This window comes from Aedes albopictus, chromosome 3 (assembly GCF_035046485.1).
Source record: "Aedes albopictus strain Foshan chromosome 3, AalbF5, whole genome shotgun sequence".
In the NCBI taxonomy this organism is placed as follows: domain Eukaryota; kingdom Metazoa; phylum Arthropoda; class Insecta; order Diptera; family Culicidae; genus Aedes; species Aedes albopictus.
In genome coordinates, this window is record NC_085138.1 from 298067211 (window position 1) to 298088249 (window position 21039).

The 21039-nt window shown below is 41.4% G+C and overlaps 2 protein-coding genes across 2 annotated transcripts in view; one reads left to right on the forward strand and one right to left on the reverse strand.

The window, feature by feature from the left end:
- The first annotated feature begins 468 nt into the window (after positions 1–468).
- LOC109418654 (protein Son) lies at positions 469–3627 on the forward strand. Its single transcript, XM_019692874.3, has 3 exons — positions 469–589; positions 649–1403; positions 1466–3627. Exons 2-3 carry the CDS (start codon positions 649–651, stop codon positions 3438–3440), a joined length of 2730 nt encoding a protein of 909 aa, XP_019548419.2. The 5' UTR covers positions 469–589; the 3' UTR covers positions 3441–3627.
- A 441-nt stretch (positions 3628–4068) lies between these two features.
- Positions 4069–21039, reverse strand: part of LOC109414795 (uncharacterized) — a 47309-nt gene continuing 30338 nt past the window's right edge. The window contains exon 7 of the mRNA XM_062857982.1: positions 4069–4638. Within this exon, the coding sequence (XP_062713966.1) occupies positions 4185–4638 (454 nt within the window). The 3' untranslated portion in view covers positions 4069–4184. The remainder of the gene's footprint in view (positions 4639–21039) is intronic.

Consider the following 21039-nt stretch of genomic DNA (forward strand, 5'->3'; position numbering starts at 1 on the left):
ATTGTTTTGGTTTTGTATGGGATTTTGACATTTCTTGGCCTTGTTGTTTACAAAATTTCTGTAAGAGTGAAAGAGAAGGGGAGAATTTCATGCAGTGCCCTATAGGGATGTCACACAGACAAACAGACATATCACTTGGAACAAATTGCGTTAAAATTCATCATCACAGAAACATAATCGCCCAATCCTAAACAAGCTGTGTTATGCAAACCACTCAGTAGGTGGCGGTAGTGAGCAAACGTCAAACAGGAGCACAAACGATGCGAGCGCCGTGGCCGAGTGATTTGCGAACTACAAAATACTTGAACTAACCGTTAAAAAGGGTTACGATGAGAAGTGAATAGAGTGAGACGTCTGTTTATCTGTGGATGTCACGTGAAAAAAATCAGTGTCGAATTCTTTTTCAGTGCAAAGTTTTGGGCACATACATTTGGCATAAAACGTAGCTCTGACAGCATAACAAACATCAAATTTCGCAGATTGACATTTTTGACAGCCGAGAAGTTCTGGAAAAAATGCTGCAAAAGCCGTAAGAAGTTCACAAATTTTATGGAAATATTGTTCAAGAAATACTTGTTTTGTGCTAAAAGTAATAGTTTTCAATGTGTTTAAGCCAAATCATTATAATAATCGTGAATTTAATTGCAGATGAATGACACCGACGCTAAAGAAGAGAAACCTCCCTCCACCTCCACAACAAGTTCGGCGACAACTACGGCGGAAATGTTCCCGCTGAACATCAAGATCAAACAGGAGAAAACAACCAGCTACGAAGATTCAAGTAAGTCGGAAACCGTAGATAAGCTGTCCATCGATTTGAACTTGTCGAACATATTTTCGGCAACGACGACGACGACCAAAGCGGCGGCTGCGGCATCAACTGCTTCGTCGGACCCATCGGATGAGAAGGAAGTCAAATCGGTAGAACCGCTCAAATCATCCAACGAGATATTGACGGAACTGTTCAAGGTTTTCAATGCTGCTCCGCCGGAAATAATCGATGACGATTCCAACGACGATGGCGAGGAGAAGAAAAAGAAGAAGAAACATAAGAAAAAGTCCAAGAAGAAGAAAAAGGGCGGAAGCGACAAGGGATCTTCTTCCGCTTCGGATACCCAGGAGGAAGGGGAGATTAAACGAAAAATAAAAAAGATCAAAAAGGAAAAGGATAAGGACAAAGAAAAGGAAAAGGAAAAGCACAAGAAGAGCAAGACGAAGGAGAAACATAAGGAAAAGACGGAACGAAAGGAGGAGAAAGTGGTGGTAAAATCGGAAATGTCATCCGTGGTGGTCAAGAAGGAACCCAAGGACGACTGGTACAGCTCGCGAGATAGTCGGGAATCTTCTAGGGTGTCTAAGGATTCTCACCATCACCACCACCACCATGAGCAGCAACGTTACAGGTGGGTAATTTATAGGAATATGCTTATGGATAGTTTTCACTAAACTTTAAAATTCATTCCAGTTCACGTGACGATTATTATCCACGGATTAAGCAGGAAAAAGAAGATCGTTCCTACAGAGATGCAACGATCTACGACAAGGAACGCGATCGCGAGCGGGAACGTGAACGCGAAAGGGAGCGTAACCGAGAAAAAGAACGCGAGAAAGAGGATCTCAAATCATCGAGAAACAAAATTCAAATCAAGAGTCTGAAGGATAGTGCTGTATTCAAGGAGGCAGCTTCCCGTGAGAAAGAAAAGGAACGCGAGAAGGAAAAGGAACGAGAAAGAATGCGGGACAGAGACAGGGAGAGGCGGAATGGCCGTTCCGATTCGAAGGAAATGAGGAAAAGGCGTTCGGAATCAGAACTTTCGTTGTCGGATGAAGAACCGTACCGGCAGGGTCGGTATTATGATTTCTATCAGAAGAAGTACAATTCATTCTACGCTAGTTATAAGGAGGAAGATCACTACAGAGACCGGAAGAGGAGAAGAAGCGAGGAACGGGATCGGCAAAGGCATAGATCCAAATCGAGATCACGTTCTCCGCAGTTCGACAAGCAGAAGTTGTTAGAAATTGCCAGGAAAAATGCGATATCGATGCTTAAGAAGGGGACACTTCCTGGTGCTCAGGGGCTTGATAAAGAATCTAAAGAGAAGTTAATTATGAAGATGAAAACAAGCGGCAAGAGTATCGAGGAGCTGACTGAGTATTGTAAAAAGATTTCTGACAAAGAAAATTTGAACGAGTTATCGAGTGTCTCCTCTGACGATAGCGATCACGATGCAGAAGGGGGATCGAAAGCATTCCACCATCCCTTCCAGATCAAGGATCCTGGGCCGATTGTGATGAACATCAAAAACTCGGTTCCGTTACAGCCGAAAACGGCGGAACAATCGAAAGCTCTCATGCTGCAATTTCCAGTTTCTTCTGGTGCACAACACAAAAAGATGGAAAGTGATTGGATGCCTGTGGAACCAAAACCCGCGGCACCGGTTGCAGTCGTCCGGCCCGAAAAACCGGTGTCTAAATTCCCACCAACATCCGCTTCGTTTGTTGCAGCGTCCGAGAAACAACAACCAGCGTACACACCGGTTAATCCACCTCCGGGGCCGCAGGCTCTGCCTCCGGAATTGATACAGCCTGGTCCATCATCAGCTCCAGTTGTACCACCCGTTCCGGTACCAGCTGTGCCAGCCATTGATACATCAATACCGGCTATAATGCCAGCTCCAGGTCCCTCCACGGATGCTCCAACTGTATTTCCCACCAATGCGGAAGCTAACAAGCTAGATGTTTCAACCATCATATCCAATCGTTTGAATGCCATGCGCAAACTGCAAGACAATCCGGCCGACGCTGAAGCCATTAAATTGCTGTACAATACCCAAAAGGACATGTCGGCCTGGGCATCCTCCAAATTTACCCCAGGACAGTTCTGCGGATCTACCGGTGTTCAGTGTTTAACGCCCCGAGAGCTCGCCGAAGGATACCAACCGTGGGCTAAACGAGACTCAATGAAACAAACCGCCCCGGTTTCCGGCGGAATGGGAATGCACCTTCTGCAGAAGATGGGCTGGGTTCCCGGCGAAGGGCTCGGTAAGGAGAAGAATGGTTCGCTCGAGCCACTTCTCCTAGATGTCAAACTAGACAAACGTGGCCTGGTGGCCAGCGCGGAAGATCACCAGCGACAGGTGCAGTTCCAAATCCAACAGCAGCACAGTGGCCGACGGGCGCGGTTTATGAGCGTAAAAATCAATACCGATGGGAAGCATCCCGTGTCGATCCTGGGCGAGTACTGCAGCAAGCGAAAATGGATGCCTCCACGGTACGATCTGGTGCACGAAAGTGGCCCTGGACATGCGAAGAACTTCGTGTTCAAAGTGATCGTAAACGGATTGGAGTATCAACCGGCCATTGCCAACAACACGAAGAAGGAAGCCAAGGCAACGGCGGCCAAGTTTTGCCTACAACAGCTGGGCATTTTGCAGTCGTAAAAGGGTAAGTGATATTTGACTTTCTTTTCAGCCACCTGTCTTCGGTGTTGAACTTCCTTCTCGCCGGATGGCTCTCGTACGTGGCAATGATTTGTGATTTGTCCTACCAAGCCTAAGTGATGTCACTATGTGAAACAGGTATTGCGTAAAGTTTTCACAACTCCTTAATAAACTAAGCTAATCATCATTGACAACATATTAGGGGTACTCACTAAACAGATTAAATTGCTGCGTAAGCCATGATTTTCTGCTTATTTGAAATGTTTCATGATTTTTCGAATGAAATAATTGAAGATTGCCTTGGTGATCGCGACGTTTAATCAGTTTAATCAGTTTACGCTGTTAAGTGAATCCCCCTATTGAATTATGACTTCTTAGAGAATACGAGAAAATTCATTGAAATTGGTATGATTTATCCTATAGAAAAATGCTTAGTAGGTACTACATAAAAGAAACTGTGTATCTTGAAATTCTTATAACATGTGTAATGATGTGAGTGTTACCAGGTTTTATGATAAAATGCTGACGCTGCTCATTATGACCTACTTGCCATTACATTAGGCTGGTCACGTCGCACAAAACTGAAGCGCTACACCTGCAACGCTACAACAAAACTAAAAAAAAACTGTTAAAATTTTCAATAATTTATTCTTTATAACACTACTTGCAGTCCACGAAATTTGAAGCCTGCAATGTCCATAGACGTAACAATTACCATTTCCTCGGAAGTTCAACTTCCTTACCTTATTCAATTTCAACCTCATTTTTCTCTTCAGCATCCGCACTATCATATTCGTTAGTATTTCCGGTATCGGCTTGTTTGCTACTTCCCCCCTCCTCGGTGTCCATGTCCTCCTCGACTTTTTCCTGCTCGAAGCGCCTATTCAATAAAGTCGTAATGGAAAAATATTCCTTCACGCCGTTACTGGTGTATTTCGTTTTCAGCTTATCGATCATTTCGGCGGCCCCCTTGGCGCCCGGTTTAAAGTGCACCGCGTAGTGGTTCCGCAGTTCGGTTACCAATCTGAACGAATCGGTACAGATATCACATTGGTAGGGCTTGTCTCCGACATGATTGCGACTGTGTCGCAGCAAATCGGTCGACTGCTTGAACGCGCGATCACAATAGGCGCACTTGTACGGTCTTTCTCCGGTGTGCGTTCGGATGTGGCATTTCAGTTGGCTCGTTGTGAAGAATCTGTTGAAAGAGGTTGAAAGGAGAATATGTTTAGTAGTTGGTAAGACCTAACGGAACGGTAGTTAAATCGTCTAGAATCGATAATGTCAGTTAAGCCCGATTGGAAAATCGTTGCCGATTTGCATCTTCGAAATCGTGAGGCAAATTTGGTAAAAGTAGAGGAAAGATAGCAAAAATAACGTCGAGTCACTAAATTGCTCCTCAAGAGCCCAAACGTTATTTTTTTGTTTGAGGATTTAACTTCAATCATTGATCCTATTACTAAGTTGGAAAAGGAAAAATAAAGTTTATCTGTTTCTTCTTTTTCAAAGGCAAGGACTACACATATTGTAAATTCCTGGAGATTTCCTACCAGCTTTATCTAATGCCCATGATTGTTCTTCAAATGAGAAAATTTTCGTTGTTGTTTCGCCTGTGTCATGTGCCTAGTTTGGCAATGATATTTCGATATTAGGTAGTGCGCTGAAATAGACAAAGTTTCACAAAGATTTGCTCCACGGCTTCACGTAGATTTAGTATAGAGTATTTGCTCAACTTTATTCATATGGCCAAATATCTCGTAGATAGCTTATCATCATGGCTGTTAATTAGCTTTAATTGTTTCCTACAACTTTATAGCCGTTTTCCCTCCTTCCTGACCATCTCATCCCATGATTTCCTACGTCGATCATCAGTTAACCCTTTATAAGGCAGTGGCAACTATATTGCCACCTACTGTTTGTATTTTTTTCTGTTTTATAACCATTTATTTCGAACTTTTTTTTTGGTTTACATAAAATTGGGATTACTAACAACGTCTGGTAGTTTTTTGGTACTAAACAAAGCTTTATCAACAATTTGGGAGCCATTTGTAGTCTTAAAAATGGCTAAATTTGATCGCATGAAGAAAATTAGCTCAAACTTATTGAAAAATTATAGATTTGGTAAATATTTTAAGAAATAATCAAATTATGGGTTGACATGAGCTGAACTACATAGTTTATAAGGCGCTGTCCATAAACTACGTAGACTTTTTTTCGGCCATCTCAGACCCCCCCCCCCCCCCCCCCTCCCCCCTCGTAGACTTTTGTTCATACAAAATTTTCGAAATTTATATGGAGCGTAGACTTTGGCCAGACCCCCCCGTCCCCCCCTAAGAGTCTACGTAGTTTATGGACAGACCCTAATATATTATGGGTTAAGCCCTAATCCACTCTAAAGTCTCTTTTCCGGCTTTTTGTCGCAATCAAAAGAAGAAAAGTACCCTAAACGGGCAGTGGCAAGAATATTGCCACCAGTGCTGGTGGCCTAAACGGACAGTGGCAACTATATTGCCACCTCAAAAGCTCGTTTTTGGGCTAAACGGGCAGTGGCAACTATATTGCCACCTAGATTTTTGAGAGTTTCTTTTAAACAAAAATTGTTTTGTACATGTAATCATGTAATCATTTCCATAATAGTATGCATTGACAACTCTTCTAGTTTTCACGGCCTTATAAAGGGTTAATAACTCAATAATTTCGATTTCTCAAATAATGAGAAATTGGGTTAGGGTATTTTATCCAATAGTGGACCCCTGGCAATTATTCTCAAATTTCCCACTCCAATCTGCTTCTACCGGTAATCTTGCACCGGGAGACCATGGCTCTAGTCCCTAGACATCAGTTCCATGCGATAAAACTAGTCTGGAAAGCGATAATTCGATTATTTCGGCACCAACATTTCAAAAGGGCGTAACTGCATTTTGAAACAAACCACTCTTTCACATCTGTGGGTCATATTTTAAGTTTCCCACGAAATTCACAAACATTACTAGACAGAGAAATTACTCTTCTTTCCTATACTGGCGGTGATTAGCATGGCGACATTGAAATACGATCCACAGATGTGACAGAGGGGTTTGTTTCAAAATGCGGTTACGCCCTTTTGAAATGTTGGTGCCGATTTGAACAAATGTGTAAATGTAAACAAGTCTGGGGGCCACTATAGGTTAAATCTATTATCACCGATTTAACATGGTAAGAGATTACGATCTACCCCAGGGCTGGCCTACGTACGGCCCGCGGGACGAATCCGGCCCGCAAGGACATTTTTGCGGCCCGCGGCACGAATGAAGAAAAGTTATAAAATTTGGCCTTTCAAGTAATATTTTTGAGTATTTTTTTCTTTTTCAAGTGAATTGTAATTAAAACTAATTGGATATTTTAGTGCGTATTTATGAATGTATAAATACTTAGTTTAATTTACAGATTGTGAGGAATCATCAGATAATGGTAATCTGAAAGTTGCTGTAAACTTTTGAGAACCCTTTGACACTGATTCTATTTGTCGTAGTATCCAGCGTGCGATCCTACTTTATGAATGCCAACCAAACACGCTGGACGTGCAGTAAGCCAGCGTGGTGTGCCTAGCCTAACATCCTAGGAGGGTTTATACTGAAATGATCTCCAAAATTGTACAAGAATGTATTCAGTAAGCACTGAAATTCCATTAGATACCGAAAAGTTTGAAATTCCATTAAAGCTATGTTCATTTAGAATCCGGAATGACAAAATCACGTATATCTTAGGGATGGACAGTGCTGAAAAATTCATTTCGTCATATCTAAATTCAATCACCTACAGCTCACTGTAAAAGCTGAACCTGAGAATATGGTATATGAAAAACTTGTGCGGCTAGACCAGCTCTGCAAGAAAGTCACGGAAAAACCGCTATTTTTCGAATTTTTAAGGTAAATGTCACGGACTACCTTCGAAAAATGCCAAATGATATTCATCGTGAATATCATTGGCATTTTTCGAAAGTAGTCCGTGACATTTACCTTAAATATTCGAAAAATTGCGGTTTTTCCGTGACTTTCTTGCACAACTGGTCTAGCCGCACAAGTTTTTCATATTCCATATTCTCAGGTTCAGCTTTTACAGTGAGCTGTAGGTGATTGAATTTAGATATGACGAAATGAATTTTTCAGCACTGGATGGAATAACAAACATAAAAGGTGAAGCCCTCAAAACAAAGGTTATTTATTGTACTTTCATGGAAAAATATCATTGAAATTTTTTTATTTTTATTTTTCACACATTTTCTTACTTTTTTAGTGTTGACCTCTCTAAAAATCTGCACAACGGTGGTAAATTTTAGCAGCAACCCCTTCCGCACGTTTGTTCAACAATCAGGTCATCTATGCAGTGTCCTGAGTGCCTTGACTAGTCGGACTAGGATTCCGAAGAAAAATTGCCAAACTTTTTTTTATTGCGAAATGAGGGGCAATTCAGTGAATTGGGAAAACGCGAAATTTGAGTGTTTTTTTCGTTGATAAACACTACCCATCTGTGACGATACCACTGAACGTCTCCGGCTGTCATGGCAGCTCATCAAAATAGGTAAAACCTCTACATATCCCTTGTGTGCGTTTTTGAAAAGCAGCACGCGATTCTTGAGGCTGTCATCCTTGTATAAATTGGTTCTCATCATCTTGTTGCGAAAAAACCATGCCCAGAGTTCGAACTTCTTGCCAAATCATCAAATTCAAAGCAGATTTATCAATGAACCCAAGCTTTTTTCTTCCGAGGACACTTCCTTATGCCATGGTTAACAACATCTGTGCACATAACACATAATGGTTTTGACGATATTAACATTTTTCGCGACTGTCGTACCTGACCACGCTAAATTTTCAACGTGTTTGTGCAAGATTTTTTTCCTCCACTTGTCTTCAATCTGAAATAACTTTTCACTCGTTGCAAGGAAATCGATGAAATTTTCAGCATTTAAAGAGGATTAGTGTATGATCAGAGTGCTGCAAAAGAATGATGATTATGTTTATTGAGAGCGCCACTAGAAAATGTGACATGATTCCGGATTCTAAGTGAACATAGCTTTAGAACATAGTACCTTTTACGGCCGCGGGCCACAGCTAATACTCCATACCAATTGACGGGCCAGAAATTGAAATTCGACAATGAAACACAATGCTAGTCAAGATAATGGCTTCAACCCAAAAGAAATATTATAATTCTTTAGATGAGGATAAAACTATTCTGTTCTAAAGCTATGTTCACTTAGAATCCGGAATCATGTCACATTTTCTAGTGGCGCTCTCAATAAACATAATCATCATTCTTTTGCAGCACTCTGATCATACACTAATCCTCTTTAAATGCTGAAAATTTCATCGATTTCCTTGCAACGAGTGAAAAGTCATTTCAGATTGAAGACAAGAGGAGGAAAAAAATCTTGCACAAACACGTTGAAAATTTAGCGTGGTCAGGTACGCTGCCTATGATCGCATAATTGTCCCATATGAATAGGAAACATGATAGGAAACCCAGCAAAGATGGGACTGATATGCGATCATGGGCAGTACGACAGTCGCGAAAAATGTTAATATCGTCAAAACCATTATGTGTTATGTGCACAGATGTTGTTAACCATGGCATAAGGAAGTGTCCTCGGAAGAAAAAAGCTTGGGTTCATTGATAAATCTGCTTTGAATTTAATGATTTGGCAAGAAGTTCGAACTCTGGGCATGGTTTTTTCGCAACAAGATGATGAGAACCAATTTATACAAGGATGACAGCCTCAAGAATCGCGTGCTGCTTTTCAAAAACGCACACAAGGGATATGTAGAGGTTTTACCTATTTTGATGAGCTGCCATGACAGCCGGAGACGTTCAGTGGTATCGTCACAGATGGGTAGTGTTTATCAACGAAAAAAACACTCAAATTTCGCGTTTTCCCAATTCACTGAATTGCCCCTCATTTCGCAATAAAAAAAGTATGGCATTTTTTCTTCGGAATCCTAGTCAGACTAGTCAAGGCACTCAGGACACTGCATAGATGACCTGATTGTTGAACAAACGTGCGGAAGGGGTTGCTGCTAAAATTTACCACCGTTGTGCAGATTTTTAGAGAGGTCAACACTGGAAAAGTAAGAAAATGTGTGAAAAATAAAAATAAAAAATTTCAATGATATTTTTCCATGAAAGTACAATAAATAACCTTTGTTTTGAGGGCTTCACCTTTTATGTTTGTTATTCCATCCCTAAGATATACGTGATTTTGTCATTCCGGATTCTAAATGAACATAGCTTTAATGAGCGATTCCAAGCAACAGCATCAAAATTAAGGAAAATTTTTAATTCATGATTTTCTATTGAACTGAAACTTTGCACAGTTTTTCAGTTCCATCTAAATCGCCATTTTTCGATATTAAATTTTTATTTAGAGCCACGACTAACTTTTCAAAAGGGTGTATGTGAAAATGGTTCAAAAATATTCAAAAATATGCACAGCAAAAACGGATTGTTCGATTGTTATGAATTTTTCAGCAAAGTTAGATAGCTAAATGGCGATTCCTAAGAAAATATACACTGTGAAAAAAATCTTTTTTAACATTAAAAAATATCATTTTTGTCACAAAAACTCAAATATCTCAAAACCCTATCTTTTTACCAACGTAATTTTTTAGAGAAAACGGTCCATTGTATTAGCAATCTACCATGAAAATAAACAAAAAAGTTATGACAATTCAAACATTTCACAATTTTCACATTTAGTAATAATTTTTTTTAGTGTAAATTATTTCGGCCGGAAATTGAAGTTTGATGCTGATTTTATTGTTAATGGCCTTGCGTGAGTAAAACAAGTTGTTTTTATTATATATTATATATACATATAATATAATATACTATGTACCGTAATGTTCCGATTTTATCACGCCCTCCGCGCATTAGTCGTTTATTCATTAATTTGCTGTTACATTTGAGGACAAGTGTTTTCCCTCTTCTTCAAGATGAATGTTGAAAGCGTGTTTTGCAACGTTAAAAATATTGAAATGGGTATAGATGTTGAAGAATATTACAGGGCATTTTTGAAAAGGGGCGTAATTAAATTGTTTAAACAGATGTCGCTGATGGCAATTTCTCAGTTGTTGTCGTTTTCGAACTTCCTGCGCCCTGCTTTACCAATGATATACAGATGGCTCGTTTGTCAAATTCTAGACGGCAGGACGTGCAAATGCGTAATTTTGTACACAATGTGGACATTTGGGCATAACCAGTCTCTTTCAGTTTATCTATGGTGCTTTCGGTGAGATTTCGTAACTCTTTTGAACATTTTTTTCCATCAAACGGTCTACAAGAGAGCGTTGAGTTGAAGACCTTTGAGAAAGCGACTGTTCATCTTGTTCGTTAGATTATAATAAACAAAATCACTTATTAATTTTAACTTACTTGTTTGGTGTTGGTGGCTGAAGAAAAAAAATACTATACAATTTTTAATATTCATAGCGGTAGTATTTTTTTGTTTTTTTCGTGAGCATTGTCAGGTATGTATACAGACAAACAAACGTAACACTGGCGAAATTTTCATTGACCACGCCTTCAACGATCATTTTGAATCTTGGTTGTGGCTTTCATAACAAGAAGAGCGCCCATCGTTTTTCTTTGCGTTTGACGTTTCACACTAGCGCCTTCTGATGACGATATTGCACAACGCAGTGTTTCGTGAAACATTTCCACCAGGTGGTGATAGTGTGAACTGGGCGATGAATTTTCACTAAAATTGTTCTAGGCGTTTCGTCTGTTTGTCTGTGGTATGTACCTCTTATGCATTTGTTGTTGTTGAAGTTACTCGCATTCTTCCGATCATAAAGTCTGTTCTCTACACACTTAATTTTGATTACCGAGTTCGGTAATTTTTTGACGAGATGCATTGTTTACCTTTTCCATACGATTTTGACAGTTGTTTTACTGAGCCTCAGTAAAATCGATTACCGAAACTACCGAGATCGTACTGCTGTTATAATCTCGTCAAAAAAGTACCGAACAGGCAATTCAGAAATAAGTGTGTAAGAGGGATTTTTTTTGCGGATAAACTAGACGTTGTTACCGTCTTCAACGGTAACAAAGCTCGCGAAACTTATTTTAACGTTCAGTTTAAATGCGGTGTGAGCAAAAGTCGCGTTTTGGGCATTTTGGGCGTTATACCGAAGCTATCCTCGGGTAGAGCTTCGCGTTTTGTTTTCGAAGCGGATGAAGAGCAATGAGCGGAGGAGCACGATGAGCATCAAGAACAGGAGGCAGTCGGTGTTCATTAGACCGAGAGGTCGGATCGTTCTCCGCGTCGATTTGCGAAGATCGGTTTTTCTAAATTATCCGGTCAGGACCACGCGTCTCTAAAACTCGCGGCGTGGACGGTGACCAAGATTTTTCGTCGCTGATCCGCGGTTCGGCCACTGCAGTTTTCATCAGTCGCCATTATCGCCCATTATCGCGGCCGAAGCCGCGCTGTGCTGCCCTTTGCGGCGACCAACGCCGATCCAAGCCACGACCAACCCACCGGTGGCCAGAACCCTTTGTCGACGATTCTCGTTGCGGCCACCACTGCGCTTCACGGCGGCCCCCGCCGTTTTCATATGCTACCACCGCCGCTCGTCATCGAGGCCGAAGCCTCATGGTGCTGCTCTTCACGACGGCTAACTACGTTTCAAGCTAGAGCACACCACTGCCACGTTGGTCACCACCCATCGTCGTCAAACCTCACCGCGGCCGACGCCACCCTTCTCGGCGGTCTCCACCACCGGCGCCCTTCGTCGCTGTCAACATCGGCGCTTGTCGCGGCCAATGCGGCGCTTTGATGTGGTCACTGCCACTCTCCACCACGATCAACTGTACCGCCCCCCCCCCTTATTGGGCGGTGTTTCTTCAGGGGTGAACGACCGGCTAGCAAGACCCCCCCCCTCAGCACGACGTAGACTAATGTTTCATCCACGCTATACGCCATCTGCTCACACCGTAGTCGCACAATAAAAGAAAAGGTATGTAAATGTATTTCCTTTGCTGTGTATTGTTTCAAGTATTGTTTCCTTCCGAAAGCTCTCCCTCCGTCAAACGCCCTGGGACCTGGGAGCAAAAGAGGCCTTGTGTGCCCACCCCGGAAGCGGCCGCGGCTAAGACCAGCTGCTTGGGGTTTAGGCTGGCTCCTTCAGGGCCAGCAGGAGCTCCCAGGGTCATAAGTGGTTTCATTGGCGCCCAACGAAAAAAAGAAGGAATAGTTTAGGTTCCTAGGAGGAAAAGATATTCTCGGATATCTTTTCTTGAAAAGCGTTGGGGGAGTTTTCGAGCAGCAAAGCCGTCGAAATTGATCCTCTCTTTTCCGGCAAGTTCAAAGAATATCAATACATTCTCTTTTCTGGGCCGTGGCGATCTTTCTTTTAGCTGAGGTTTGTGTGTTGACAGCTCAAAACGAGTGAAACCGGTATTATTTTCACCGGCGAGTTAGCGAATATGGATGATCGGTGTTTGAGTATATTTTTTCAGATGTTTTGATTTGTTTTGGATTTTTGTTTTTGAAAACTGTTCAACAACTTTTCAATTGTGTCGGAATGCCGATAAGAAAGCTTGCTAGTGGTTTTTTTGTTATTACTTTCCTCTAAAAACTTTATTTCGATAAAAATCTTCGTTAGTTCATTATTCCAATAGATTATGTGTAGAAATTCTGTGCTTAATTATCTTCTTCGTGAGAGAAGCTAATCTTTATCAGTTCGGAGATACAAAATTGTCCGTCTTAAATTGCATGCCGTTTTTTTTTCGCATTTTGTTGTGACTGAACGCAAAGTGTTAAGTAAAACTGATTCTATCTTTTCCAGTTTCGAACGAAATTCGAGAATAACGAAGAAAGTTTATTCGTATATAATTTATATTTTCGTATTTAAAAGATTGTATTAGTATGTTTTTCTGATATAATTTTTTGCACGATGTTTCTGTAGATTAAACCATAAATAGCTAAATTTCCAAAATAAATAGTATATAAGATAACCCAATTCCTTAAAAGAAAGAGTGTCTGTTATCCACAATTTCGGGAAACGACCTTTCGATGACCTTTGACAATAGGCTCATCACGCAGAAACCTATAATTGACCGCAAATAGGGAACTAATAATTGCAAAATTCAAACGCTAGCTGTGCGAATCGACACTTTGGCCCATAGCTTAGCTATTGAGAGCAGATAAACAGAGTTGTCGCATTTGGAAGCTGTAGATTATTACAGGTGAATCCGTGGAGACGTCCATGAAACGGAACACCTTTACTCCAAAGTCAAAACTACCGCGCGCGGTCCCTGGACCAACACATATCAAGGCTAAATGAGAAGTGAGATGTCGAAATGATTCATTTCTCATTGCATCGTACGATGCTCAAGTACTCCAAGTATGAGTACTTGCTTTTCGCTCTCTCGGACTCAATGCGAAGTTAAAAGAGCATAGAGTTGATCGTTATTGTTCGCTCCGGGATCATGAGCCAATGGTAAAATTAAGTGAGATGTTCACCTATGCATGGAATTTTGATCTCATTAATCTTATCAGATGGCGAGAGAATATCCCCGATATCGAAACGATCAGTTCGTTGTCGGTTCTTTTCCGGCGATACTTCAGTGTCTCGTTGACGCCGAAGATATCAGTTTCAATCATCATTTCAACCAGAGTAGTCAGCTCTTCCGATGCCTTTTCGTCCATGTGAAATGCAGACAAATGTAATGTTGTGGAACACTTCAAAATAATCAGTTACAACACAGGCTCCACCGAAGATATCCAGTATTCTAGAATGGTGTTATCCAGACTTGGAAATTTTGACCAACTAGTAATCTATACTCGGAATGCGCTGTTATATATAAACCTAGAAAAGAATGATTTTGGCCACTCAGAACAGAGAATAGCTATGTTATTTGCGAGGTTGATGATTTCTTTGAACACAAAAAAAAAAGAATTCTTCTTCAAAGTCTTCTTTTTTTTTACCCGAGCAGAGGAGGAATGTTACCGTCTTCAACGGTAACAAAGCTCGCGAAACTTATTTTAACGTTCAGTTTAAATGCGGTGTGAGCAAAAGTCGCGTTTTGGGCATTTTGGGCGTTATACCGAAGCTATCCTCGGGTAGAGCTTCGCGTTTTGTTTTCGAAGCGGATGAAGAGCAATGAGCGGAGGAGCACGATGAGCATCAAGAACAGGAGGCAGTCGGTGTTCATTAGACCGAGAGGTCGGATCGTTCTCCGCGTCGATTTGCGAAGATCGGTTTTTCTAAATTATCCGGTCAGGACCACGCGTCTCTAAAACTCGCGGCGTGGACGGTGACCAAGATTTTTCGTCGCTGATCCGCGGTTCGGCCACTGCAGTTTTCATCAGTCGCCATTATCGCCCATTATCGCGGCCGAAGCCGCGCTGTGCTGCCCTTTGCGGCGACCAACGCCGATCCAAGCCACGACCAACCCACCGGTGGCCAGAACCCTTTGTCGACGATTCTCGTTGCGGCCACCACTGCGCTTCACGGCGGCCCCCGCCGTTTTCATATGCTACCACCGCCGCTCGTCATCGAGGCCGAAGCCTCATGGTGCTGCTCTTCACGACGGCTAACTACGTTTCAAGCTAGAGCACACCACTGCCACGTTGGTCACCACCCATCGTCGTCAAACCTCACCGCGGCCGACGCCACCCTTCTCGGCGGTCTCCACCACCGGCGCCCTTCGTCGCTGTCAACATCGGCGCTTGTCGCGGCCAATGCGGCGCTTTGATGTGGTCACTGCCACTCTCCACCACGATCAACTGTACCGCCCCCCCCCCCTTATTGGGCGGTGTTTCTTCAGGGGTGAACGACCGGCTAGCAAGACCCCCCCCCTCAGCACGACGTAGACTAATGTTTCATCCACGCTATACGCCATCTGCTCACACCGTAGTCGCACAATAAAAGAAAAGGTATGTAAATGTATTTCCTTTGCTGTGTATTGTTTCAAGTATTGTTTCCTTCCGAAAGCTCTCCCTCCGTCAAACGCCCTGGGACCTGGGAGCAAAAGAGGCCTTGTGTGCCCACCCCGGAAGCGGCCGCGGCTAAGACCAGCTGCTTGGGGTTTAGGCTGGCTCCTTCAGGGCCAGCAGGAGCTCCCAGGGTCATAAGTGGTTTCATTGGCGCCCAACGAAAAAAAGAAGGAATAGTTTAGGTTCCTAGGAGGAAAAGATATTCTCGGATATCTTTTCTTGAAAAGCGTTGGGGGAGTTTTCGAGCAGCAAAGCCGTCGAAATTGATCCTCTCTTTTCCGGCAAGTTCAAAGAATATCAATACATTCTCTTTTCTGGGCCGTGGCGATCTTTCTTTTAGCTGAGGTTTGTGTGTTGACAGCTCAAAACGAGTGAAACCGGTATTATTTTCACCGGCGAGTTAGCGAATATGGATGATCGGTGTTTGAGTATATTTTTTCAGATGTTTTGATTTGTTTTGGATTTTTGTTTTTGAAAACTGTTCAACAACTTTTCAATTGTGTCGGAATGCCGATAAGAAAGCTTGCTAGTGGTTTTTTTGTTATTACTTTCCTCTAAAAACTTTATTTCGATAAAAATCTTCGTTAGTTCATTATTCCAATAGATTATGTGTAGAAATTCTGTGCTTAATTATCTTCTTCGTGAGAGAAGCTAATCTTTATCAGTTCGGAGATACAAAATTGTCCGTCTTAAATTGCATGCCGTTTTTTTTTCGCATTTTGTTGTGACTGAACGCAAAGTGTTAAGTAAAACTGATTCTATCTTTTCCAGTTTCGAACGAAATTCGAGAATAACGAAGAAAGTTTATTCGTATATAATTTATATTTTCGTATTTAAAAGATTGTATTAGTATGTTTTTCTGATATATTTTTTTGCACGATGTTTCTGTAGATTAAACCATAAATAGCTAAATTTCCAAAATAAATAGTATATAAGATAACCCAATTCCTTAAAAGAAAGAGTGTCTGTTATCCACAATTTCGGGAAACGACCTTTCGATGACCTTTGACAATAGGCTCATCACGCAGAAAGCTATAATTGACCGCAAATAGGGAACTAATAATTGCAAAATTCAAACGCTAGCTGTGCGAATCGACACTTTGGCCCATAGCTTAGCTATTGAGAGCAGATAAACAGAGTTGTCGCATTTGGAAGCTGTAGATTATTACAGGTGAATCCGTGGAGACGTCCATGAAACGGAACACCTTTACTCCAAAGTCAAAACTACCGCGCGCGGTCCCTGGACCAACACATATCAAGGCTAAATGAGAAGTGAGATGTCGAAATGATTCATTTCTCATTGCATCGTACGATGCTCAAGTACTCCAAGTATGAGTACTTGCTTTTCGCTCTCTCGGACTCAATGCGAAGTTAAAAGAGCATAGAGTTGATCGTTATTGTTCGCTCCGGGATCATGAGCCAATGGTAAAATTAAGTGAGATGTTCACCTATGCATGGAATTTTGATCTCATTAATCTTATCAGATGGCGAGAGAATATCCCCGATATCGAAACGATCAGTTCGTTGTCGGTTCTTTTCCGGCGATACTTCAGTGTCTCGTTGACGCCGAAGATATCAGTTTCAATCATCATTTCAACCAGAGTAGTCAGCTCTTCCGATGCCTTTTCGTCCATGTGAAATGCAGACAAATGTAATGTTGTGGAACACTTCAAAATAATCAGTTACAACACAGGCTCCACCGAAGATATCCAGTATTCTAGAATGGTGTTATCCAGACTTGGAAATTTTGACCAACTAGTAATCTATACTCGGAATGCGCTGTTATATATAAACCTAGAAAAGAATGATTTTGGCCACTCAGAACAGAGAATAGCTATGTTATTTGCGAGGTTGATGATTTCTTTGAACACAAAAAAAAAAGAATTCTTCTTCAAAGTCTTCTTTTTTTTTACCCGAGCAGAGGAGGAATGTTACCGTCTTCAACGGTAACAAAGCTCGCGAAACTTATTTTAACGTTCAGTTTAAATGCGGTGTGAGCAAAAGTCGCGTTTTGGGCATTTTGGGCGTTATACCGAAGCTATCCTCGGGTAGAGCTTCGCGTTTTGTTTTCGAAGCGGATGAAGAGCAATGAGCGGAGGAGCACGATGAGCATCAAGAACAGGAGGCAGTCGGTGTTCATTAGACCGAGAGGTCGGATCGTTCTCCGCGTCGATTTGCGAAGATCGGTTTTTCTAAATTATCCGGTCAGGACCACGCGTCTCTAAAACTCGCGGCGTGGACGGTGACCAAGATTTTTCGTCGCTGATCCGCGGTTCGGCCACTGCAGTTTTCATCAGTCGCCATTATCGCCCATTATCGCGGCCGAAGCCGCGCTGTGCTGCCCTTTGCGGCGACCAACGCCGATCCAAGCCACGACCAACCCACCGGTGGCCAGAACCCTTTGTCGACGATTCTCGTTGCGGCCACCACTGTGCTTCACGGCGGCCCCCGCCGTTTTCATATGGGGCTGTCCATAAACCACGTGGTCATTTTTTTTGGACTTTTCAATACACCCCCCCCCCCCCCCCCCCGCGTGGTCATTAGTCCATACAAAATTTTTTTTTCGTCCATACAAAATGGTCATTGGCCGAACCCCCCCCCCCCCCCCTCATGACCACGTGGTTTATGGACAGCCCCTATGCTACCACCGCCGCTCGTCATCGAGGCCGAAGCCTCATGGTGCTGCTCTTCACGACGGCTAACTACGTTTCAAGCTAGAGCACACCACTGCCACGTTGGTCACCACCCATCGTCGTCAAACCTCACCGCGGCCGACGCCACCCTTCTCGGCGGTCTCCACCACCGGCGCCCTTCGTCGCTGTCAACATCGGCGCTTGTCGCGGCCAATGCGGCGCTTTGATGTGGTCACTGCCACTCTCCACCACGATCAACTGTACCGCCCCCCCCCCTTATTGGGCGGTGTATATACGCGTATAAAAAAACTTTTATTATACAGCTTTTGTCTTAAAAATAAATTCAATTCCATTTTTCTTATAATCAACAGCTTTTCAACACTATCAAGGGATTTTTTCACCAGTCACGTACAATAAAAAGTATGACAATCTCAATATTTTTGATCACAACACTGGATCGCGTCTAAGTTTCAAATAGATACTATAGTAATTACGAATAATCAAACTAAAGTATCATGAAAACAACTTGTTTAATTCAGGCGGTAGCCTTTACAATAAAATCAGCATCAAAATATAATTCTCGAAATAATTTACACAGAAAAAAAATTTTTTTTTGTTACTAAATGTAAAAATTGTGAAATGTTTGAAATGTCATAACTTTTTTGTTTATCAGTTTATCATCACCAAAATTTTATGGTAGATAGCTGATATAATGGGCCATTTCCCCTAAAAAATTGAAGTTGGTAAAAAGATAGGGTTTTGAGATATTTGAGTTTTTGTGACAAATATCATTTTTTCAAAGTAGAAAAAGAAATTTTTTACAGTGTATATTTTCTAAGGAATCATCATTTAGTTATCTAACTTTGCTGAAAAATTTATAACAATCGAACAATCCGTTTTTGCTGTACAGCTTTTAGAATATTTTAGAACTATTTTCGCATACACCCTTTTGAAAAGTTAGTCGTGAGTGAATATGAAGGTTTAATATCAAAAAATGGCGATTTATATGAAATTGAAAAACTGTGCAAAGTTTCAGATATTTTTGAAATGGTCGCTCAGGATCGACTGACATGACTCCGTGGAATTCCTCTAATGGAATTTCAAACTTTTCGGTATCTAATGGAATTTCAGTGCTTACTGAATACATTCTTGTACAATTTTGGAGATCATTTCAGTATAAACCCTCCTAGGATGTTACGCTAGGCACACCACGCTGGCATACTGCACGTCCAGCGTGTTTGGTTGGCATTCATAAAGTAGGATCCCACACTGGATACTACGACAAATAGAATCTTCAAATTCTCGTAGAATTAAATTCGGATTCGTTTGATTTTTTTACAGTGTCAAAGGTTTTTTTTTTTTGTTTTTTTTTTTAATGTGTATTTTAACTTATAGCTAATTCTACACTTATCAAAGGGTTCTCAAAAGTTTACAGCAACTTTCAGATTACCATTATCTGATGATTCCTCACAATCTGTAAATTAAACTAAGTATTTATACATTCATAAATACGCACTAAAATATCCAATTAGTTTTAATTACAATTCACTTGAAAAAGAAAAAAAATACTCAAAAATATTGGCCTTTCAAGGCCAAATTTTATAACTCATTCGTGCCGCGGGCCGCAAAAATGTCCTTGCGGGCCGGATTCGGCCGCAATTCTTTATATATCATTATCTTTCAATTCATTATCTCCTATGGTGTTGTAGTGCGAATGAATGATCTCATTCTATGGGAATTCGAACCTTGTAATGTATTGTTTATTAGCTTCAATTTTCTAAGCTTGACAAGGTTTTGTAGACAAACATGAGATGAGAGAATTGCCTAATAGGAAAGTCACATCAGCAAAGCTTTTACATATGCAAATGCTATCCATGGGGTCATGTCTAGCATTTAATATGTATGGCAATGACTGGTTCTTACCTAGCAGGAGTACTACAAGACCACGCGGACAATTCGATTAAGGGCTTAATTGGGGATAATATATTTTCCAGAACTGAAGGAACATTTTTTCCGGGTGACTGGTGAGTCGGTAAAGTTGGAAGTTTCCGTTTGTTATAATTGACAAAATAAACAATCGGGCGTTTTTTTCTTTCTATAACTTGCTTGGCATTTTGAGGATTATTGTTTTTTTTTGGTTTTGGAAGGTATGCGATTCACTATTGAGCCTTAAAATTATTTTGCATCTGAATAGCATTGATATTGTCAAGTCTGTACCAACACCCTAATCCCTCACCAAAATACCCTTTTCCTATCCCATGGCGTTTATGTGGTCAGCAAAGACTATTCAGCCATTACCCCTCCTTATCATCGGCTTTGGACTGACTTGCGCTCTCATTGTCCCACCAAATGCTGCAAAATGAAAATGATTTTTTTAATATTTACCCGTAAGCTTTTCGCCGGTTGACAGTACATTATTTAGCTGAGTACGAAGATAGGGATTAGTTGGTGTACAGATGACAGGGTTCTCACGGGAAGTGCTTCAAGTGAGGCTTACATAACAACTGACGATAAAGAAACCTATTTTCCTTGACTTTCTACGCAATGGACATCTGACCGCGAACACACGTGTTTTCGTTAATCTCCTAGGCATTATTAAGACATGATGTATGTGCATGACGGAACAACTAGCAGCAGGACACAGTTCCAGACGTCTCTTTTTAATAATGACATTCAACATATTTCCAATAAAACTAAACCTCAATAAAGCAAAGACTAAAGCTATGATAGAACAGATCAGAATGACTTAATTGACTATTACCTTGGAGATCTACTTCGAAAAACTGACAAATTGACAAGAACCTAACTAAATACATAGACCATACTACAAAAAAACCAATTGACAAAAAGAAAAAAAAAGGGGAAACTTTTATTAAAACTATTTTTGTTCAACGCAGGCCAAAACAGTGTCGACTTGGGCCACGCACGCCTACGTACTTCTGTGTGTTGAAACAAAAATAGAGGCTCCTAGAAGCAAATGTAGGGA

Excerpts from the sequence above, each read along its gene's own strand:
- LOC109418654 (XM_019692874.3), top strand. The coding sequence starts at position 649 with ATGAATGACACCGACGCTAAAGAAGAGAAACCTCCCTCCACCTCCACA. Across the intron at positions 1,404-1,465 it reads CATGAGCAGCAACGTTACAG|TTCACGTGACGATTATTATC; the intron begins GTGGGTAATTTA and ends AATTCATTCCAG.